Genomic DNA, 24,806 nt, shown 5'->3' with positions numbered 1-24,806 from the left:
TTCGAATTGAGATTCACATGTTGAATTTCAGTTCGATAGTTCAGATAGGAATTGAGATTTCAGTGGTCAATTCGGCAAAGTGTGATATCAATTTCTCAAAAACTGTTGGATCAATTCGACTCAAATCGTGAAGCTGCACATAGTTTTCGAATTGAGATTCACATGTTGAATTTCAATTCGATAGTTCAGATAGGAATTGAGATTTCAGCGGTCGATTTGACAAAGTATATCAATTTCTCAAAAACTGTTGAATCAATCCGACCCAAATCTTGAAACTATAAATAGTTTTCGAATTGAGATGCATATATTGAATTTCAGTTCGTTGCTTCTGATAGAAATGGAGTTTTCGGAGGTCGATTCGACAAAGTTTGATTTCAATTCCAAAATCTGTCATTTCGTTATCAATCGAAATTTCAGGATCAGATACCTATACTGCATTCAAATTTATTTTAGCAGTCGGTAGGCCATGAATTAATTTTCTCAAGTTTTTGTAACTAGAACGGAGTAAGGTTGGCACTCATGAAATGTCATCAATATCATAACGCCGTTGCCACAACTAATATCAACAAATACAGAGACCAAGTGAACAAAATATTTGTTCAGAGTTTCAGAGTTGTTTCAGATATTCTAAAGTCGACAAAATGCCGAAAATAGTTGAAAAGCCGCAAAGAAAGAGTATCAGGAAATGTTATGCAGAATTGAGGACAGCTCATCTGAAAAGTAATCCTGATACTCTTTCATCTACCATTTTCCAGATGGTATCAAAATTTTCGATGTAAGTAGATTTATAATACCTATGTTTCATATCAATCTGAACTACTTTTATTTTAGCTGAAAGTTTCCACAATCCGAAACATTGTTAATGAAGAGGACGACAAAGAATTTCCTCCTATTGGGAGACCCAAAAAGGTGGAAGAAATTGAGAAGTTTATTTTTAGAAAAGACCTGCAACGGCGAATTTGGGATTATAATTTGAAAAATGAATACTTTAGTGTTGACACTCTACTTAATTATGCAAAAAATGATTTGGAATATACCGGGGGACGGACATCACTTTACAAAATTTTAAAATCGATGGGTTACAAATACAAAAGGGTGGATGAACGCAAAATTTTATGTGAACAAAAGCATGTCGTTGCAGCCAAAATTACTTTCCTGCGAAAATTTCTTCAATATAAATCTTCAGATGAAGATATCAGATTCGTGTTCCTCGACGAAACTTGGATTTACCAAAATGGTTCTTCTGTTCGTCGATGGACACACAAATCTGATATAAAGAGCAACCCATCCAAAATTAAACATGAAGGAAAACGTTTTACGGTTTTACACGCAGGAAGTAATTGTGGATTTTTAGAGGGGTGTAGTTTAATTTTAAATTCGGCAAACAATGACAGAGACTATCCCAATACAATGACCAGTGAATTATTTCATAATTGGATCATTAATCAACTGATTCCTGCATTAGCTAATATTCCTGGAAAATGTGTGGTTGTAATGGACAATGCCCCTTATCATTCGGTGCAATTGGACAAGCCACCCACATTTTCCAGTAAGAAAAGTGAAATGCAGGATTGTTTGATTAAAAACAAAATTAATTTCAGTCAAAATTCAAATAAAAAACAACTTTGGCAATTAATACTACCCTTTCGAAATAGAAGTCAACGAAAATATTTAGTGGATGACCTTTTGAAAGAGCATGGGCATGATGTTCTTAGATTACCCCCATACCATTGTCAGTATAATCCTATTGAAATGGCCTGGGCGTTCTCTAAGAACTTCTACAACAAGAACATAAATTCTCTTCCCTATTCCAAAGATAGGGTTTTGAATTTATGGACTTTGGCTCTTTCAAAATGTACATCGGAAATGTGGAAAAATTTTTGTATGCATTGTGATAGGCTCATAACTGACGACTGGGCTAAATTTATGGGTAATCTCCCAATAGCAGATATTCCTCCATTCATTATTTCATTGGGAGAATCAGATTCTTCTGATGATGAGTCTGATTCAATCGATGACCTAATGAATGTGGAATAATAATGTAGAGGAAATTTTGAGGTTGTCCATTCTGCTACAAAAGATGAAATGTTTGAGGTATGTAAATATTTTAATTTGAATCTCTTTTTTAAAACTCCATAAAGTGAGGTGAATATACACACTGTTCAATGGAAATTATTATTCTCAGGTACCTACACCCTCAGTATACATCTGGAGCAAGTTTTGAAAAGTAATTGATTTCTCTGAATATCCATCGGCCAGACTACTAGGCAGTTGTAAACGAGAAATCCAAAAATTTTAATAGGATCATCATTCATTGAGAATGTTGGAACTGAATGGAATGAAATAAAATCTCGCAGTAAGGCAGAGGGAATGGCATTTTAACACTATATACATTCAAGAATGTTGGAACTGAACGGAATGAAATTAAATCTCGCAGTAAGGCAGAGGGAATGGCATTTTAACACTATATACATTCAAGAATGTTGGAACTGAACGGAATGAAATTAAATCTCGCAGTAAGGCAGAGGGAATGGCATTTTAACACTATATACATTCAAGAATGTTGGAACTGAACGGAATGAAATTAAATCTCGCAGTAAGGCAGAGGGAATGGCATTTTAACACTATATACATTCAAGAATGTTGGAACTGAACGGAATGAAATTAAATCTCGCAGTAAGGCAGAGGGAATGGCATTTTAACACTATATACATTCAAGAATGTTGGAACTGAACGGAATGAAATAAAATCTCGCAGTAAGGCAGAGGGAATGGCATTTTAACACTATATACATTCAAGAATGTTGGAACTGAACGGAATGAAATAAAATCTCGCAGTAGGGCAGAGGGAATGGCATTTTAGTACTATATATATTCAAGAATATTTAATATTTTTGTATAAACAAAAAGATCTCTCTTCTCATCTTCTTAATCTCAAAAAGAATTATTGTACATACAAGCAAAATGTCATTCAATTTGCCCAAAAACAATCTATAAACTACTCGGAGGTAAACACAAGCTTGAAATTTCCAAACAAACTGCTATGTATTCATTTATATATATATATATATATATATATATATATATATATATATATATATATATATATATATATATATATATATATATATATATATATATATATATATATTTTATTTTTTTTTTTCACCGTTCCAACACGGGAGATAATCAGCATCTGCCGGGCAAGAACTGCCAAGGCAAAGGCTGCAGCTACGGTCCTTGCAGAACCTTCCGTATTATTCTGGTCGTGTGCAGGATGACCTGTTTCTGCGAAGCGGAGATGATGTCCTTGTCCAAACAGAGTCGCTGGGTATTCTCAAGTAAGTGCCTCTCCACAATTCCGTTCACCGAGATTATCATGGGTAGAACACTGACCGCCTCAAGTGCGTACATTTCTCGGAGTTGAAAGGCCAGATCTGTGTACTTTGAGATCTTTTCCGAGTAAGCCCTTGTGATATTATCGTCTGCGGGAATGGTGAAATCTATCAGGAGACACGTTTTCCTCACATTGTCGAACAGAGTGATGTCTGGCCTATTATGAGCAACCGATCTATCCGTTACCATTGTGGCGTCCCAGTAAAGTTTGTAGCTGGCGTTTTGCAACAGTGTTTTTGGCACATATAAGTGCTGCTGGGTTTCGCTCAGAAGAAGACCGAGCTTCAACGCCATCTGCTGATGAAAAATCTTGGCCATTGAGTTGTGTCTATCGAGATAGTCCTTTGGGGCTAGAATTGGGCACGAGGAAGTCAGATGTTGAATTGACTCTGGTCCTTGGGAGCACCTGCGGCATCGGTCGGTGGGGATGTCCTGCTGAGCTATGTGCTTCAGGTACACTCTTGTCGGCACCACCTGGTCCTGGATCGCCAAGAGCCGTCCCTCCGTCTCGGGGAAGAGGTATCCCGCGCGCAGGTAAGTAAGAGATTCGACCTTATTCACATCTCCACTTTCCAGGTGACCAGGGTATCTGCCGTGCAAGGCCCTGCTCCTCCATTCCTCCATTATCTCACACTGGGGTCGCCTGGTGTCCTGATGAGATGACTCCGCCAGCTTCAGGGGTGATATTCTGTCGTCGGCTTCACGGATTGCGGTGAAGAAAGGTGAGTGATCTTTGAGGCAATATTTTCTTAATGAGATGATGTTTCCCTCATGAACCGACTCCAGATTGAGGAGCCCTCGTCCTCCATGTTGGCGTGGGAGGTACAGACGGATAGTCGACGAGTGAGGATGGTGCACTCCATATTTTGTGAGCATGGCTCTCACAGCTCTATCCACTTCCCGGAGCTCAGTAACAGACCAAGTCAGGATGCCGAAAGAATAGGTCATGCTCGGCACCGCCCAGATGTTGATTGCCGTGAACAATGATCTTGAGTTGAGCTTAGATTTAAGAAGGAGGCTTATTCTCTTATATAGTTTTTGTTTGAAGAGCTCCTTCATCTCAGCGGTTTTGATGTCCAATGCCTGATGTATGCCCAGGTACTTGTAGGTGTCGTCTTTGTTCAGGCTGGGAATCTTGATCTGGTTCATAAGCGTTGTTTCCTGCTTTGGCTCCTGTATCTTTCCCCTTTTAACTTCTAGAGTTGCGCACTTTTCTACTCCCAGTTTCATGTTTATGGAATCACTGAATGATGAGACTATTTCCAGCATTCTTCTTAGTTGATCTGCATTAGCAGCATAGAGCTTCAAATCGTCCATATATAATTGGTGGTTTATACGGATGCTGCTCTGCTTGCTGATGGTATAGCCATAGTTGGTATTATTAAGTAACATACTCAGAGGGTTCAGCGCCATGCAGAACCATATTGGACTCAAGGTGTCGCCTTGGAATATGCCCCGGTTGATTTTGATCACCTCCAACTTAACTGTACGATCCTCCATTCTCACAGCCAGTTGGGTCCTCCACCCTCTCATCAGATGCCCAAGAAGATTCGTTACCTTCTCGTCGATCCCGTGCATTTTTAGTACTCTTAGCAGCCATGTGTGGGGAACAGAGTCAAAGGCCTTCCGATAGTCCACCCATGCCACAGAGATGTGCCTCAATTTTCTTCGGGCCTGCTTGGTAACTATTTGGTCAATTACCAGGAGTTCTTTGCAGCCTTTAGTTCTTATGCGGCCGCCATTCTGTTCTCTAGCCATTAGGTTGTTGTTTCTGAGGTGCTGACTGATGTATCGGGTGAGTACTGCGGTGAGGACTTTATAAACTGTGGACAGGCAGGTGATCGGCCGGTAGTTCTTAGGATTTCGGAAGTCACCGTCTTTGGGCTGAAGATGTGTCACTCCCAAGGTGCAAAAGTCAGGAATTGTTGTTGGGTCGGCTATTGACTTTTGGAGTGCCATAGAGAGCGCTTTATGTATACTGGTGAGGTGTTTCCACCAATAATTTTGAATTTTGTCGGGTCCAGGTGATGACCAGTTGTTCGAACCTTTCAGAGCCTCCTTTATGTCCATCTCGCTGATTTGGATGTCGCTCATTTGAACCTTGGGGATCTGTGCTTCGGCCTCGCCGATCCAATACGCCCCATCGTCGTGGATCGCACTCTCCGACCAAATTTCAGACCAGTATTTGTGAGCTTCTGCAGGTTCAACTTGGATCGTCCCATCATTCTTGCCACCCTCAAGATCCCGAAAAAACTGCTTCTGGTTCGAAAAAAATAGCCTGTTGTTTTTGTAGCGCTTTGCTCTATCATTATAGCGTCTGATCCTGTTCCCTAATGCTCTAATTTTTTGTTTTAGAGTGTCCGATATCAAGAGAATTTTGTCCACGAATGACGGATCTCTGCGTCCAACACGGAACTCAGACGCTATCCTTCTGACAGCTTTAGTCACTTTCATCGATGGATTATCCGTGTTAATGTAAGTATGTAAGTTTCCGATTTTTTTCCTCATGACGTTTATCTTCCTTTCCAGGCGCAGCTTCCAGGGAGGTGCAGAATCAGGTCTCGGTGTACTGTTCTGTCCTACTTCTCGGCCATGAATCTCACATGCTGTGACAGCTCCAGCATATACAATGTCAACAATCGGTTCTAGTGTGTCGACATTCTGCAGGTGTTTAGGAAGTATAGAGTTCAAATGCCTTACAGTGGCTAAAAATTCTTTGGAGTGTTTCATGCGGGGAAGCTTCGGTCGTGTTTCAGGTGCAATTCCCGAGAACTTCATCAGGTTGCCCAGAAAGCGTTTCTCGATTGTATCTTCGCTCTCCGCTCTGGTGAAGAGTCCACTTCTTCGTATTCTAGGAGATGATCTCCGTGACTCTTGCTCTTGTGTACTAGAGCTTTGTATTTGTATATATATATATATATATATATATATATATATATATATATGTGAATCGGTCTTTTCGGGGACATTTCAGAGCATGAATTAGTCCATTCGGGGACATTTGGCCCATTTGAGGACGGTCCTCAAATTGCCGATGCAAGGATTGGCTCTTTTGGGGACGGTCCTCAAATGGGACGTCTTTTCGAGGACTTTCGAAAAAATGGAAAGATATAATTTGTTTTTCTATAATATGGACCTATGTTTTTCTGAATGATTCTTGACGAGTGTGAACTTAGCATACCTTTTCGAGGTTTCCAGTGGCTCACTAAAATTTGTTCATTATTAATGAGAACCAGCCTAGGTTCTCATAAATAATGAACAAAGAGTTCTCAGATTCGCTTGGATTTCTATTAAACAATGAAAACGAGGGTTAATTATAGGAATGATTTGGAAAAGTAATCACAATAACAAACTTTCTATGCAGAACATTTATATCAAATTGATTGATTGAAGAGGATTTCATTAACTTTCCCTAGAATGCGGGATAAGTTTCCAACCTTTAATTTTCAAAATTCAATATCTCTAGAACACTACAATGAGATTGGGCTAGTAAAAAAATTATATTGATGTGAACGTTCGCTGAATGTAATGGGATCCAGGGGATGAATTTCCATCGCCCAATTTTCAAAAATTGATATCTTCGAATTAATCAACTTCGCATAATGAGACTGGGCATGTAGAATTGTTATATGGTTGTGAACATTCGCTGGAAATTTCTTTAACTTGAGGATCCAAGCGGTGCAGTTCCATCCCCTAATTTTCAAAATTCAATATGTCGGGAACGTTAGAAAAAAACTTCAGATTCGTTTGCCGGAAATGATTTCAACTTTCGTTCATTGAATGCAGTGCCCAGTTTTTTCATTCATAATCAGATTACTCCTTGAATTCTACGCAAAGTTTCAAGGGCGCAAATCAGCTCAAACTAACCTATCAAAATTCAACACAATTTTTTTTCGAAAATCAAATTTTCAATTCCTTGAATCATTCATATCAGTTAGTTTGTAGAAAAGTACGTTAGTACGTTTTTCATTTTGGGCTTACTGCTGTTTTTAATTATAGTCCTATATATTTTAGACACATTGCAGTTTGAAAAAAATAAAGCAGAAAAATCAAAGACATTAGCAGTTCTATATGAATTAAGAAGCAACACTCTCATAATCATTTCATAAAATTATGTTACACAAATCTATTCAAACTTGGGTATGCATTCACAGTAAGCCTAAAAATGCGGTAATATTTTGTTCTGGCAACACTGAACAAAGTGCACCAGCAAAGGGATGAGTAATTGATGCAAGAAGGAACCGAGATCTGAATTCCAGTAGCAGGTAGAAAAAGCGAACGCTCGCTTCTTTGAAGTTGACCCGATACTTATTGGAACAATATTATTATGTTTCCTATTCGACGTCATGAACAAGACATTGGATTTATTCTTATCAGGTTGAAAATGAATTCTGAATTTATATAGGCATGAATGAAATGGAACTTGTCTAGATTTCAATCTTTTATCATGAAGTTATAAGAAATGGGTGTTTTTTGGGTGAATCATACCTATAACAGTCGATAAGACTAAGAAATTATTTTTCCACTAATGAACATTTTTTTATCAATCATATAAATTATCGTCATCCAAACTGCTAGTATCAAAATTCATTAAAAAACGACTCGAAGTCATGAAATGAACCTACTTTAAGTTAATTGAAATTTCAACAATTTTGTATGTTTCAAGAGGAAAACCTTAGATAAACAATTGGAATTTTATAGTTAACCTTTGCTATAGATAGTCATGTTCAGATACATAAATCTTGTGCTTCAAGCAAAACGAAAAATGTTGAATTCATTGAAGATATTTTTTAGCATTTCAAAATACCCGTTTGAAGTTTCAAATGAACAGGAAATTGTCCATAGAAAACATTAATTCACAAACTGGATCTTATTCAAGAAATAAAACTAATGCCAGAATATTAGTTCCAGCCCAAATCTAGTCGTAATGGATATAATTGAAAATAAACAATTCCAATGTTGAATTGAAAAAATTTAGTTTCATTTTATGTAAATTGAATTTTTACTACCTCCTTAAACTATCAGGCATATACCTTAGGTTTAATTGGCAGTTTCTATGAAGAATATAATTTTTCTATATTATTTTGTATTTTCTAGAATAAATGAATTGAAAAAAAATTGTCCAATTTGGTTATCAAAAGCGGTAGTTTTGGATATCAGAAAAATTTCAAATGGAACGAATTTAACTCTTGTTCTGATATTTTGGCATATTTTTCAATTGAACACATAAAAAATGATTTGAAAATTTCAACCTCTTATACATGGTGTCCCAAGTTCGAGTGTCTATTAAACGTTTCTGGAGAACTGAACATATATTTTGAAATCTGAAAATTGGCATTATGATATTGTTCGAAATTCTTTACTAAGCTTAAATATTTTAAGAGACCACTTCAGGTTATACAGGGAGCGAAAATAAATTTGTTGAAATTTTTTTTTCGATATCTTCGTTTCTCATATGATTGAGATCATTGTATCTTTTCGAATACTTTTCAAAATATCGAGAAAAAACTGAAAATAAAAGCCACATATTCGTAGTCAGTATTAGGTTCATTTTTCTCATTCTCAACAACCATAGCGTGAACCTTCCTCTTAACATCAAAGTTGTTTTTCTTCTCTGGGTGGTTTTTTGTTAATTAGTCCAGTAAAGGAAGGGATGAAATCACTTTTTTGCGGAAAGAGCTGCATTTTTGATATGTTGTTTGTTATGAAGAGAGAAACATATGGTCAAAAACGCAGGTGTCAAAATTTTCAGGATTATTGAAAAATTCGTGAAAATATAGAAAAAAATACGGTTTTCCTGAAATTTTCGCGAATGAGAAGGTTTATGAAAAAAAGTTTCAAACAAAAGTTGTACAGCGGAAAATTTTAGCCGAAATTACTTACTTTCCTGTTTTCGCGATTTTGTATACTGATTATTAAGGTATTTCTCTAACACGGTGATAACAGTGAATTCGCAATTTGGCGCCTACTGCAAACTGCAAAGCGAGCGGCCGTAAACGTCTGAACCTCTTGAACAGGGTAGGATTCAAGATGAATTATCTGGAGAGTGTTATTTGAAATTCCCGGTCTATTTTAAAGAATGAATAACAGCTCGTTTGGGCTATCAATAACACTAAGTTTGAAATCGGTATTTCAGTGACGAATTGAAATGAATAATTGCCCCAACAAAATTTCATTTTCATATTCTCAAGTAAATCGTTGACGAGATTCTGAATACTTACAATAATAGATTATTGTATAAATATTTTTCTGTCCCATCTGAAATTAGCATTAGTATCTTATCATAATAACAATATAATGAAGGTCCTTATGATCCTATTCATCTTTGTGAACACCTCAGGAGATGATATTCAAATTCTTACACTTTCACTGTATTTAGTTCAACAGGTATTAATTTAATGGATAGAAATATCTACCGAAGTGTGGTAGCTACATTGCGATTTTATCTTTATTATGCACTCAATCAAAATGGAAGCTATTTATTTGAAAAATTATTAGTAAAAATAAAAAACTGTTTTTCCTGATATTATTCGATGCAAAAACTTTAATTTTTATTCAATATTGTCATTGCTCTTCAAATAATAACTACATACATCTATTCAATTCAACTTTTGTCCCATTACTCGGAATAAATTCCTTTCCTTCGTAGAATTACCTTTTAATTTCACTATCAGAAACATACCTACGTCTAAATTATTATTCTCGTATGCATCTTATTAAGAAAATTCAGCCAGGAATTCGAATTCGTTCAAAATTGCGGCTGAAAAGAATATTAGTTTCTGAATTAATTGAATTTGCATTTCAATTTGGTCAAATTAAGAAATTTCCTTTTTAAATTACTTTTTTTACTTATTGTTACCGTTTTGTAGGAATCTGCAGAAGGCATAGTTATTTGCCGAAAGCTAGGTCATATGACCATAAAAAGGTTTCAACATCAGTCGTATAAATTTTACCAAATAACCCGATAATCTCTACGTTAATTATCATCAGTTGGTCGATATTTTTTCCTGAAATTCCTCTTCAAAATTTATCCAAATCAAGAATTTCTGACATTTTTCATTTTACTTTTAGCCCCCCTTGAAGAATCTATATCGCCTTCTACATAGGCGGATTTAGGGGGGGGGGGGGGGGGTGAGATGGCACGTGCCCCCCAGATTATATATTTGTGTACTCTGGAGATTTCATCACAGTATATCTTCTTGGACATCTTTAGCAAAAAGCTTAAAAGAAAACTGTCTTTATCAAACATTCAATATTTCTATTGTATTGACACTTTGATGAACCTTTATTATACGTACTTGTTATTCTTGACTTTTTGCCCATCCGCCCCTTGTGAACACCTAGGGTTCCATGTAATAAATGCAATACAAAACGAGACGAGAGTCCAACTCTGGCGAATATCTGCCAGATGTTTGGTTCAGCGTTTAGATTCAGGTAGTCATTTCATCGAGCGTCGAATTTCAAATTTGTTGCCATTGCGCTACTCTACTAGGGATGCAAAAAACAACAAAATCATGTTTCACGAAGTTCAACCATCTTCTCTTAAAAAATAGCGTATTTACAGGTGTAGGTACCTACGTATTAAATTCGGTAGAAATTCCAATGTAGAAAGGGCGCACATTGATAACAGATGGTTTTTTTATGGTACGGACGTGCTCCGTAGTGTAGTAGCACTTAGAATAATTGCAACATTCATTATTAGGTGGGATTGAAATATTTTTGGATATCATAGGTTAAAATCAGGTTAGTTGTTGGATTGTTGACTTATTTGAGATAAGTTGCAAATTTAAAAGGAAAATAAAAATTAGGATGACATGCTTACTTAATTCAGTATCGATACTTTGAATTTCAGTATTCAATTGATATCGAAACAGCAGCGTCAAATATCGAATAAGTATATGGTATCGATATGGAATACGCTGTTAAGGTAAGCGTATTTTTCCGTCCCGATGCGACCCGGCCTGATCGGCCTAATGGACGCTTACCTTTAATCATCAGGCCCGGTTCTACGATTTCTTCTGACCGGGCAAAAATTCATGATGACGCCCCTCCACTCAGATTGGATATAAGAATTGAAAGCTTTAAAAATGTACAGTCTGATAAAATTTGACCATAATCATAATCTTGACAGTTTATTTTTAGGCAACCCAATCGCTCTATATTCTTCTACATCCCAAATTTGATATGTAGGTATGTATTTTTTTTTCATCCATTGAACAGATGGGTACAATCTTTTCCTATTCGTATCCCTGATTATTAGGAATAATTGGCGGTTCATCTATAGAGTATCCCATCATTCCCATCACGATTTAGAGAGAAATATCCATTTGGAATTTTGTGGTCCCAGAACTACACAGGTGTCCCAATTTCGAGTGCCTATTAGACGTGGCTGTAGAACTGAATATAATTGAAATCTTAAAATTGGGATTATGATATTGTTCGAAATTCTCTAATGAGCTGAAATATTTTTGGAGCCCTAGCTAGTGAAAATAAATTTGTTCAAAAATATGTTTCAATTTTTTATACATATACAATATTTATACAATAATCTATTCTTGCAAGTATTCAGAATCTCGTCAACGTGTTACTTGATAATATGAAAAGGAAGTTTTGTTGAGGCAATTATTCATTTCAATTCGTCACTGAAATATCGATTTCAAACTGATGAGATTTAACCAAATAATTACATAGTGTTATTGATAGCCCAAACGAGCTGTCATTCATTCTTTAAAATAGACCGGGAATTTAACAGGTAGAGAAAAGAAAGGGCGACAAAAGAATTGTAGATAAGAACGTTTGACCAATAAGATGTTGGTAATGCGCAAAACAAACCGATTTGGTTTATTTGTTCGTATTCTCTTATATTTGAACCATACTAATAAGAATAAATAGACCAAGCAAGTCATTCATTTACGGGTTTGTTTTGGGAACAAACATATAGAAAAAGAGGCATACATGACATCCGTTAGAGAGAAACACAAATAAAAATGGCTGTTTCCTGGGCCATGCCATAGGCATGCCTAAGGGTGCTCAATTCACTTAGAAATTAGGTTCACTGTTTCGAATTCGAATAGCAGAATTAAGTTCGACTTTAAATTCAACGATTTTACTAAAATGAAGTTAGAAAATTGAGCGAATTGTTCAAAATGGTATAATTCCTGATCTAGTTGAATAAAATAACCAATTACACATTATAACTCGGATATATTATAATTCGTAATTTCGATTGATTCGACTACATGGCTTGATGAATAATTTATCATAGAATAAATGTTCTGACTATTCATCGAACAGATAGTAACTGCATCTTAGCAATGCAATTCACAGTGGGTACATTTCTGACCGAATTCAATTTCACTATTATTTCTATACACAGTATTCTATAATTCAAACTTTCGATATTTGATTCCATATACCTAATCACATAAATTATACGAGTGGACAATTTTGAGTAACACAATTTTCAAAAACTCAGCCCAAGAATTTGTATTCAACTTATGTATAAATAAACACTTATGAACAAAGAAATGGACTGGTAAAGACCATCATATGAATGACCATTGGAAACGAGCCATCATCAAGGTTGAGTAGTGACAGACCGGTTTCGCTCTTACCAGTCCATTTCTTTGTACATATGTACTTGCCTAAATAGGCATGATATTTTCTTATTAATAAACACTTATATATAAAAATCTTTATTAAGAACAAAAATGATGTTATATGATAAAAAAAAAACACCAATGTCTCATTGTCAGTTAATAATTACCAAAATTTGAAAGATAATGAAAAGAAATAGCATACACAAATATTCTTTAACTCCCTGGCCAAAACACTCACAATCAATTTATATTTCAAACATTTTTGTTGAATGGAATGCGTGCAAAATAATTAGCTCTTGGGGATTAGAATGTCAAAGTAAATGATCTCAATGCAGGACTGTATATCTGTGTTGATAGGTCTTTCAACTTCCTCTCAAACATTTATTCCTTTACCAGAAAGAGGAGCCTACAAAGAGAACATAATTGATTCTTATACAGAATAATGTTTATTCATGACGAAAATTAAAATATTTTTATGTTGGATTTTGTGAATACTACACCTTAGAAGCACTTATAGATGACTGTGATGAAAGGATTTACTCTGAAATATAGCAGATTATTCAAGTTCCATAGCTTCGACTACAGAATGAACATTACTCCGAAGCGAAAAATAGTTCTCCTCATGAATATGAAGTTTGGCCTTGTTTTATCCGAACTGAATTCTTCTTCAGCCATGTCCCAAACATAGGTTTTTCTAAAATAACAAAAACATATTTCAATAATGAATCTTTAAATGCCACACCTAGCTTACCTACTTCGTTTGATTGCAGAAACTTTAGGTTCAATGTTTTCTCTGTAAATATTTTCTCTGATTGAACAATTTCTTCTGATGCTTCTTTTCAAAAGGTTGGGGAGGGTCTGGAGGTTTTACTCATGTATATTGTATGTAGGTATCATAACAACAAAATAATTGGTAACTAATTTTGCCCTAGGTTTCCTCTTCGGAAAAGTGTCCTCTGATAAAGTACTCATACTTTTAATCAGAGAAGTGCTAAAATATGAATACAGTCTCAAGAAGTATTTTGAACAACAATGAAAATTCTCACCTTGAAGTCTTAGTCTCTTTGCTCTCAAATGTATGGAGTTGGAAGGGCAATGGGCTAACGTTTACTTATCTTATCACAAATTATATCCAGTTGAAGTGATTCGGGCATATATAAATGAATCTAGGATTTTTCCGATCAATTTCCAAACCTCAAAGAGAAAACCCATCATTTCGAATCTCGATTGGGAAGGCTATAACAAATAAAAATATTTATCCATTGAAACCATATAATTGAAACCAGTGGTATGAGTCGACACTGAAAACCAAAACAAACATAAAGTTAACCTATACTTACGAATGTGTTCCATTTACAGAATCCTTCGGATTTAATTCATGAAATTATCCGTATCTTACCATTATGAAAACTTTCTTCGAATAAATTTCAGAAGTTTTAGACTGTGAAACACTGCCTGTAACGCTAATTTCGAAAATAATTACAAATTCATAGATTCCAAAGGTAAACATTCCGATAGTACGGAGTTGCCAAATTGGGCTGAATCTCTGATGTTTATCTTTTCTAGTGCAATTTCAGGAAAAATATATTTACTCATTTTTGAATGAAAAGTATTCCTTTTACCAAATCAGAAATGAAAAGGTTTGCTTTATGAGTTTCGATCTCTGTCTCAGCAATTTTCTAACCCAATTTCTTTAGTTTTTACATTTTTTAGTTAAAAAACATGCTCGCGACGGCTGACCCTCGCATAGAGTTGGCAACAGCGCAAGTGAACAAATTTAAGGTGTGTTCCCAGTAAAATGTAAACATACTAACTTTCTTATTAGTCTAAGCTTTGAACAATAGGCGCCAAATTTCGAATTCACTGCTATTGCCGCGTTAGAGAAATACCTTGCTAAACAGTATACAAAATCACTTTCCACGGGAAAGCAAACAATTTCGACTAGATTTTTCCGCTTCACAACTCTTACTAGAATTTTTTTTTTCATAAACCTTCTCATTCTCGAAAATTTCAGAAAAACCGTATATTTTCACGAATTTTTGAAAATTTTGACACCTGCATTTTTGTCCATATGTTTCATTTTTCATAACAATTAACATATCAAAAATGCAGCTCTTTCCGAGAAAAAGTGATTTCAGCCCTTCCTTTACTGGACCATTCTACCTGCTTTGGGAATTCGCATCTCGGTTCCGTCTTCCGTCTTTAAACTCATCCCCTAGCTAGAGGGGCTGGTCTGAGCAGCGTTGCCAGATAAATTTCATTACAGAATATTATGGCGATTTTCCTTGGGGGCATTGTGACTGCTCACCTTAATTCAAATGAATTTTTGTTACATTATTACATGAAATGATTATGGGACATAGTGTTGCATTCCTCGAAACGATGATACATATTATAAAATTATTAATGAATACATGCCAATTATTTGTTATCAAATAACTGCTACTCAGTATATCAATGGATGATTTGAATAATACAGTTCTTCGCTCAATAAATACATGCTCTACATAGGGTGATAAACTGCGATGTCCTATTAAGAAGTTCAATTTAATTATCATTATATCCTGAAAGCGAATCCAATCATTTTATGAAATATTGGTTATGATGATGTACAGGACTGAATTTTTACATGAATTCATTTCTTGACTTTTATTCCTTTAAATTCACAGCATATTGAGCATAAAATCATTCAAAGAAGTGATTCACCATTGTAAAATCCAGCTTCAATATATGAAATTAAATAATGATTTAAATTTTTTTTTCGGTTGCTAAATATCATTTTTGTTCGTCAAGTGGTCAATACTATTAGTGAATCAACTCATTTTATTGCAAAAATATAAAAAGTAAGTCTACTACAACAAGGTACGAACCATGATATTCCAGGCGAAGAAGAAGAATACACCACCTTTATCCAAAAAAACACAAAAAAAAAATTTTTTTCGAGCGTCCCCAAATGGTCACATACATGCATTTTTCCCTATAGATAGCAAAAAAATTCACATATGGGCAAACGGATCGAATTATATGACCCAAAATTACAATGCGAACCTAACTATGTCATTATATTTGATATATGAGAAATATATGAAATGTCCTCAAAAAGACCGATTCGCATATATATATATATATATATATATATATATATATATATATATATATATATATATATATATATATATATATATATATATATATATATATATATATATATATATATATATATATATATATATATATATATATATATATATATATATATATATATATATATATATATATATATATATATATATATATATATATATATATATATATATATTTTAGGTGCAATTGGGTTTAGAGCACAATAAAACTTCAGGTATTCAGATTTTATAACTTGTAATCGACATATGTTTCGGCGTATATAAGCCTTTTTCAAGATTATGAAATAGGTTTGGCTGGGACATTTACATCTAAAAATACATTCAAAATCAGTCATAATTCTTCATCACGTGCACATTAACTTACTGTTTTTATCTGTAATCTACAAACCATCAATTCATTTACAATAAAATTACGAAATACATTGAATCTGTCAATTTGAATTTGTATATATATATATATATATATATATATATATATATATATATATATATATATATATATATATATATATATATATATATATATATATATATATATATATATATATATATATATATATATATATATATATATATATATATATATATATATATATATATATATATATATATATATATATATATATATATATATATATATATATATATATATATATATATATATATATATATATATATATATATATATATATATATATATATATATATATATATATATATATATATATATATATATATATATATATATATATATATATATATATATATATATATATATATATGTTAAAATACTATGGGTAGTCGGCAAGGGGCTGGTTGTAAACAGAGACAACTATTTGTCGTTCGATTGTCTATATTTCGAGCCTATTGTTGGGCTCTTCATCAGGACACGAGCAACTCAGTTGACATTCAAAAAAATCTGCAAGAGCAAAGTATTCAAACAGATCATTGATCTTAGAGGACCCATGAACAACAGAAATTATCATCACATATATATATATATATATATATATATGTGGTTTTCTGTTAGAGGGCGTGAGTGGCCCAGATAAGTTGGGTTCAGGGTGCCTAGATTATTAAGGTTCAAATAGTCATTATTCAATACTTTAACATCTCCATATGAAATTTCTTGCTCAGGTGTATCAGGCCATAATATTGTGTGATCATCTGCCAACCACTGTTGAGTTGCTCAATAAAAAAAGAAACAATCAAATGTATCTTGTATAAAAAAGTTACTAGAGTGTTAAGGATTTTCAATAAATGTCATCGTTAAATAAGTTCTAGAAGGTCAATTTTACATTTGACTTGTCCTATACATTGTGAATGTCTTAAGGGATCAATAAATATTTTGTGTGAAATTTTTCTGAAGTTCCTCTTGCCTTATAACTCCCTTTCACTATTTTGATATCCATTGATACAATATGATTTTTGTTGAAGAATTTAACATTCTTGTGAGTATCCATTAATTACTTTGAGAGATAAACCCATTCACTACCACTGGATCAGATGCATTTCATCTTTGGTATAGGCTTGTTTTGCTTCGCTTTTACGATGATTCCAGAACGGTTCAAAACAGTCGCACATTCATTTATTCTGCGTGAACTCGCGCATTTTTGAATTCAACAAGTGATGTAATGTCTTCAACGTTTAGCCAAAGAAACCAATATTTACTCTTCTCAACCAACTGCATATTATTAATTTTCTTCCATAGCGAAAATAAATACATTTAAAAACTGATCTCTTGTATTTTCCATGCAAATAACTAGATTTGGTGCATGCCTTCAATCAGTTTGTATAAACGTTTGTTATGTAAATTACCATATTTCCGAATTAATTTAGCGTTTTAAGTAAATACGTAATTACTGAGACTTTTACCTAGAACGGACAACATAGCGTGGATTTAAAAGCCAAAAATGTTTTGACAAGCGTCATAACCCCACATTTTTCTACTATACAGAGTGAAATGTGTCAAATTTCCATGGCCAACCGACTGCTAAAATAAAGTTGAATGCAGTATAGTAGGGGGTTGCAGTTACGGGGGATTGAAAGAGCAGAAAAAATGTTTCCCCTCGAATCAGAAATTGACGGGTCGAAGCGATTTTCCATAATTTCATTTCAAAGTCGGAAAATCGAGGTGTTAAGTTTTCGTTGGACCACCGCGTGTAATGATTAATTCATTTATGTATTTCCATTCATTCAATATACATATAGTGACAATATTCAAACGTATCACGTATTGAAGAATAAGAAGGACTATACAATTTTATATAAAATTAGTGCTGAATAACATCCTGAAATCCTCTGAACTTTTTTGAATTCGTCTTCATTTCACTAATGGTATATATTTTGTCAAGAATAAATGACACCAATCCGATTGTCTACAAGAATACGTGTATGATACCAAATCTTTGACCTGTACTGCACATTGATTGTCTATGGTACTGCACACACACACAGTGAGAGTCCTTGTTTTGTGTTTGTTTGGGGAGATGACCGCGGTCTGACATCTTTGCAAAGGCTTGGTAGTAGCAGTAGTACTTCGCGAGATGTCTTTACAATAGCACCGTAATCGTTTAAGTTTCACTTTCTAAAATGTTCTGCGCGCATGGTTTGATCATCATCTTAGGATATTTTGCTACTTTGGGTGAGTCCGTGATATGTAATATTTAAAGAACGTTAGGTAATATTTCCATGCTCTGATCGAATGTTTATGATGATCAGGATATATAATTCTTTATTCTATATAAACTTGTATAAAGCTTGTATAAACTTTATACAAGCAGGGTTGATATTCAATATTATTATTTCTTAAATGAAATCTATCAAAAACTGTCTGAGAATATGAGAATACCTATGAGAAAGAAAGATTTCGTCCAATTAAATATCATATAGAAAAATGCATCCGCCGCATTTCCTATCCGTGTATTTTTCGTTGCGAAAAAATACAAGCACATCTATATTTATTTGAAGGAATTGGTTTGAAACGGCAATATACCTTGTAAATACAGACATTTTGAAATGAAAAATGTAGGTATCAGGAATAATTAACTGAAAAGATACTGTGAATTTTCCTTATACCTGCGTTTATAACTTATAAATTTATAATTCAGGTTCAATCCAGATGTACTTCTGCGAAATATATCGTATTGATGAGTAGAGCTCTTATAACATTCTGATATTCCTCATCTCATTCATTCTGGATACAGGATTTGAAATCACATTATTTAAGAAGAACTAGAGCATCGTGGACATCATTCTACAGAATGATTCCAACAATATACCTACATCGAGACCTACATTCAGACCGAGATTCGGACTTTTAAAAATAAGTCCAAAGTTTTTCTCCTGATTATTCATTTCGAGTAATTATGGAGCGAAAAATTAATAGGTGCAAACTCTCTCTGATTTATGTCAGTTAATTTTCAGCAATATTGTCTACTTGGAAATTCCAAGTTTCTGAGTGTTTAGGGTTAATTATCGGCAATAATAAATTCATCATTTAAACTTCTTATTATCAAGGATTTTTTTTATATTGAGATATGATGATTAATGCGTGTATTTGTAACTATTTATGATATGATAATTTAGATTTTTAAGAAAACTCATTAATCTTTACTCAAGCTTTTGAGACTGTTTATTGTCTCTTCATCAGGAGAACTGAAAGAATGCTTAAATTACAATCAAATAAATGGAAATTGGCTCACGATTTCGAGCTTGCATTCTTAAGGTGTTAATGAGAATAGCAGACTTAATAATAAGTTTTGACATTGATCAAAACAGACATGGGAGCAATGACAAATGACAAAATTTATATGATCATGAAGGAAAGTCGAATTGTCCGTTATGAATTTACCTGCTGAAGACTTTATAATAAACAGCATAAATTTGTCATCGTTCATTGTGAAACAACTTTTTATGGTGATTCCTTAATTCAGAAAGTTTGTGGCGATGACGAATTTTCATTTTAAATTCAACAGTAGGTAAATTCATGACGGGCAATTCGACTTTGCTTCATATAAATTGTTGCCTCCATTTCGGTTTTAATCAATGGTACTTCCACAAGTTATAACTGTTAAGTCTTCTAGTTTTATCAACATCTTTAGAATGGAATCTCGAAATCGTGAGCCCATATTTGATTGCTATTATTTAATAAAGCATTCTTTCAGTACCCCTGATGGAGAGACAATAAAGTCTCGTGAGCTAAAACAAAGAAGGATGAGTTTTCTTTGAAATCTGTTATCCCACAAAACTATCATATTTTTTTGAGATAGCGCGCTAAAATAGGAAAAAACTTGAGGCAGAACGATGCACTTGAAAAGAAATTATTTCTTCAATCCTTCATCCACACGCATCTTAAGAAGAAGTAATACTAATACCTCAAGAATCTCCATTCAGAAACGGCATTCACTAGTTCCTAATTTACGCTTTCAATTTCATACGTGGGATTCCTTGAGTAATTTCAAGGAAAAAAATCTCAGAAACATGGGAATCCAATAGATTCGTTTTCGAGATACAGAGTGAGAAAGTTAAAATTTATTTCAAGTTTTTTTCTCATAGTATCTACACTTCCCATGATATTCACCTGAAATTTGGCATGAATGTTATAATTGGTAATTGTGACATGCAAATTTCGATAGCAAATCTATAGGGTGATATTTTTTCTAGAACCCTGTCTGCTGTTTGCCTCCAGAACTTTTTCTTGTTGAGCCATTGTTAATTTTAAAAAATAGTGTCAAAGAAGCTTTAATTTTGAAGCTTCCCTCAACCCTACTAAAAATGACAGTAAAGGAAGCTTTAAGCTAAAAATGACGTTAAATTCGATTATGAAACTGGACGTTAGTAGGGTTAAAGGAAGTTTTGAAATCAAAGCGACTCTAGGTTTGATTATGAAACCGGCCGTAAGTTTTGCCGGCTTGCTTGTGAAACTGTGAAACGAGCTATGGAAACTTTCTCACAAAAAATGGAATGAGTGAAATTGTCATAAACGTCAGTATGCTCTGTAGTGAATAAATTCATTGTTAGTTTTGACACATGACATTTAACTCGGTATTTCTAATAATGAATGTGTTTTCACAACTTGTTTTGATATCAATCCAAAAATTCAAACTTTTCAAAGAAATTCAACACCCTGTATCTCGAAAACGAAACGTTTGCGTTTGTACCTCCTATTCAGGAACATCTTGTATATTTCCCAAGTCCGAAATGGGGTAATCACCTCTGGGCTATCTACATGGTAGTCGCCTCCTAACACTAAATGATTCGAGCTTCAATATGATTGATATACATACACAGTTTGTTCAACATTCAGTATTATATATTTTTGATGCGTTGTTTTTCCACAAGACGAATAGTATATTTATGCAATCGCGAATTTTTTCATAGAACTTTTCGAGCTCTACAAAATTGTAGGTACTTGATCCTTTTCCACTATTTCTTATAGTTTCCCAAGTGTCGGTCATGAAAGCTTGTAATCAACGTATTCATTCACAACTTGTTTATGAAAAATCGATATTTCTCGTCATCTCTTCATTATGGAGGAAGAAATTCTCAGGAGGCGTTTTTACCGCACCTTTTGGGAAAGTGATTCTTTGCAACTTGAGATGCGTGCGAGAAAAAGGTTGAACGCGCACGTTTGTAGAAAAAATACTTCTTCCACCAAAAAATTGAGCCTACTTCTCAACATTCAAGCTATTCGTTGTAGCAGAAATATATTCACTTACTATAGTATACAGGGTGATCCAATATTCACAAAAATAGGAAAAGTCTAAAAATTTTAAGTACGGATCTGATATATTAAAGAAAGGGGACAGTAAAGGGTGACAAAATTTGAAATCATTCGGTCAATTAGTTCAAGAGTTATTGAACTGTGAAATTTCACTTATAAGATAACATCACTCTGCATGTATATCCCAAACGAAGGCACTCAGGCGATTAAAGCCTCTTGATGCGAGTCCAGCCTGATGACATTAATTCATGGTATCCATTTGTCGCATTCTTCCTGAGACACTCAGTATTATCCATTATACTTTCGATCCCGAATCAACCACTGACAACAAAAGTTTTCAAAATTCGAGTTTCCCACAAAGCCAATAAATTTGAATTGGAATCAATGCGAACTCTTTGTGAAAATAAACCCTAGATACTATCGGCCCAGCCTTCTAAATGCTCTAAGGTAGCCCTCTATAGACGGCTGTGAAACCGGTCAGTCGCAGTCGGCTGAATCCTTACCTTACTTTAGTAGCTTAGGAGACTTGTGAACGTACTCCGTACCGTGAGATAGCTCAGGCTCGGCCAAAATTTTCCTCTACATGGTGGAATAAGCATCGAACCGAGCCGATTTCACCGATTCAGGCTCGATGGCCAACCTTTCGCTATCAGCGTAACAAAATGCAGAAAATCCTCCTTTAATATTTAATACATATTGCACTACAACGCCATGGCCGCTAGATATGATGCGATAGTTTCACGGGTTCGAGTTCGAAACAGATTCATTCATCTGAATATCTAGTCCAGACGTTCTGAAATATTTTTTGAAAATTTATTTTTGAAAATTATGATAGGTTATAAATGTATCTTCATTATGAATTTTGGTGATCAGCTGTATGAGAAGGCTCAACCTCCCCTGCTTCCTCTTTTCTTATGAGCCGCCCTTTGATAAATTATTTAGTTAAGAACACGATGACAAGGAAAAAATCATATGAAAGAAGGGACCGTACATGTATTCTTATACAGTCGGAGTATTACCAAGACAAATATAAACAGGACACTGACACTTTACATATCGACGTATGATACATCTATACTTCATTCAAATTTATTTTAGCAGTCGGTTGGCCATGAAATAATTTTCTCAAGTTTTTGTAACTAGAACGAAGTTAGGTTGGCACTCATGAAATGTCGTTAATGTCATAACGCCGTTGCCACAACTAATATCAATTTTTATTACGAAAATGCAGAAAGTGATTGAAAAAAGAGACAGGGTTTCAGGAAGTGCTATTTAGAATTCAGGTCCGCTCATTCAAATAGTTATACCCTGATATTCTAAAATCCACAATACGTCAGACGGTAGCGAACGCATATTCAATGTAAGAGAATTTATATAATGTTTCATCTGAATCTAAACGACATATATTTCAGCTGGATATTTCCACAATCAGAAAGATTGTCAATGAAGAGGATGACAAAGAATTTCCTTCTATTGGGAGACCCAAAAAAGTGGTGGCATTTGAGAATTTTTTGTTTGAGTGAATTAATGCTGAAAGTTTACTACAGGATTTTCGATAAATGTCATCGGAGAATAAGTTCCCTAAAATGGATTTTTCTATTTTTCATTTGACTTGTCCTATACAATGTAAATGTCTTAAGGTACTAATAAATACCTATAATTATTATTATTACATCAATGTATTAAGATGAATAGCCACAAATACGCGCAAGTTGCCCTGTTACTTGTTTATTCATGTGAATCATTTGTTCAAAGGTGAAGTTCATCTTAACTTGAAACTTCCTTCAATTCCTTTTACTTATATTGATGCTAGATGATTTTTGTTGAAGAATTTAACATTCTTGTAATTATCTGTTCATTCCTTCGGGAGATACCCATTCCGAACCACTGCAACATATGCATTTCATCTTCGAGTTAATATTTTTGAAATCTACAAAAAATGATGTAAGCCAAAGAAGATAACGAACATTAACTCTCCTTAAGCTAGTGCATATTATGATATACTGATCTCTTGTATTTTTCATGCAAATAACTGGATTTGGTATGCCTTCAATCAGTTTGTATAAACTTCAATTATGTTCGTCAAATATTTTCCGAAGAGATTCGACATTGTGATAAAATACGTAATAACAGAAACTTTTACGTAGAACGGGCAACATAGCGTTGATTTAAAACCCAAAAATGTTTTGACAAGCTTCATAACCCCACATTTTCGTACTATACAGAGTGAAATGTGTCAAATTTCCATGGCCAACCGACTGCTAAAATAAAAGTGAATGAAGTATACATCAAATTTATATTGAAGGAAATTTCCTCTTTTTATCTCAAAATCATCTAATTATATCTGGAACAGAATAACGTAAGCAGTAAATTATTTTCTCCTTATCAAACTCTCGTGAGAAATGATGTGTTCTCAGAATGAAAATTGCGATCACAAATGGAACTCAGAAAGTAATCGTACCCTTCGAAAAACCCTTTCAAGGAGTTGCCTTCAGTTGAAGTCTGAGTCTTTTGAGGTAGGAGTACGTCTATGTCACAATTTTCGGTTAGTTCTGATGAAAATATTCGAATTTACAATATTAAGGATTTGGTTCACGGACCGAGGAGGGGTCTTTAGACCGGCGATCATTCTTCGTTAGATGAAGTGGCTATTAAAAAAAAACACCATCTACATTTTCATCCTATCAAGGGCAGACAATTTTCAAATAAATATGACTAAAATTACCAACCCTTTTTTCTTCATATATGATGCGAGAAAAAGTACCTTTCCATAGAATTTTTTTTGTCCGAATCCTGCTGAATCGATTCATCCCCATATCATAACACTTGGAATGAATAATCTCCAACTCCAACGTACTAGCAGCAAATAGAATTTCACCCTGAAGAGGATACTGAACTGACTGCCTTTGAACTAGATGGCACAATAGGCTGTGAAGTTGCAGAT

At 34.1% G+C, this 24,806-nt stretch overlaps 2 protein-coding genes and 1 long non-coding RNA gene across 4 annotated transcripts in view; 1 reads left to right on the top strand and 2 right to left on the bottom strand.

Moving 5' to 3' along the window:
* Positions 1-3,230: 3,230 nt before the first annotated feature.
* On the bottom strand, positions 3,231-6,125 carry LOC123318334. The gene has a single exon (XM_044904944.1). The coding sequence runs from the start codon at positions 6,123-6,125 to the stop codon at positions 3,231-3,233; it is 2,895 nt and encodes a 964-aa protein (XP_044760879.1).
* Positions 6,126-13,140: 7,015 nt separating this feature from the next.
* Positions 13,141-14,478, bottom strand: LOC123318882. 2 transcript variants are annotated; one of them, XR_006538412.1, is made up of 5 exons: positions 14,335-14,478; positions 14,041-14,230; positions 13,746-13,985; positions 13,495-13,688; positions 13,141-13,400 (listed from the first exon to the last, which is right to left on the bottom strand). It is a non-coding gene; the product is annotated as an uncharacterized LOC123318882 (long non-coding RNA). The 2 variants fall into 2 exon arrangements; XR_006538411.1 differs by having other exon boundaries at positions 13,750-13,985.
* A 4,144-nt stretch (positions 14,479-18,622) lies between these two features.
* Positions 18,623-24,806, top strand: part of LOC123319328 — a 76,190-nt gene continuing 70,006 nt past the window's right edge. The window contains exon 1 of the mRNA XM_044906239.1: positions 18,623-18,781. Coding sequence (XP_044762174.1) covers positions 18,730-18,781 — 52 coding nt within the window. The 5' untranslated portion in view covers positions 18,623-18,729. The remainder of the gene's footprint in view (positions 18,782-24,806) is intronic.

The sequence above is a fragment of the Coccinella septempunctata genome, chromosome 8, assembly GCF_907165205.1.
Source record: "Coccinella septempunctata chromosome 8, icCocSept1.1, whole genome shotgun sequence".
NCBI classification, from domain to species: domain Eukaryota; kingdom Metazoa; phylum Arthropoda; class Insecta; order Coleoptera; family Coccinellidae; genus Coccinella; species Coccinella septempunctata.
This window is presented reverse-complemented; position numbering and strand designations above follow the sequence as displayed.

Coding starts and splice junctions, on each gene's coding strand:
- LOC123318334 (XM_044904944.1), bottom strand. CDS start 6,125: ATGAAACACTCCAAAGAATTTTTAGCCACTGTAAGGCATTTGAACTCT.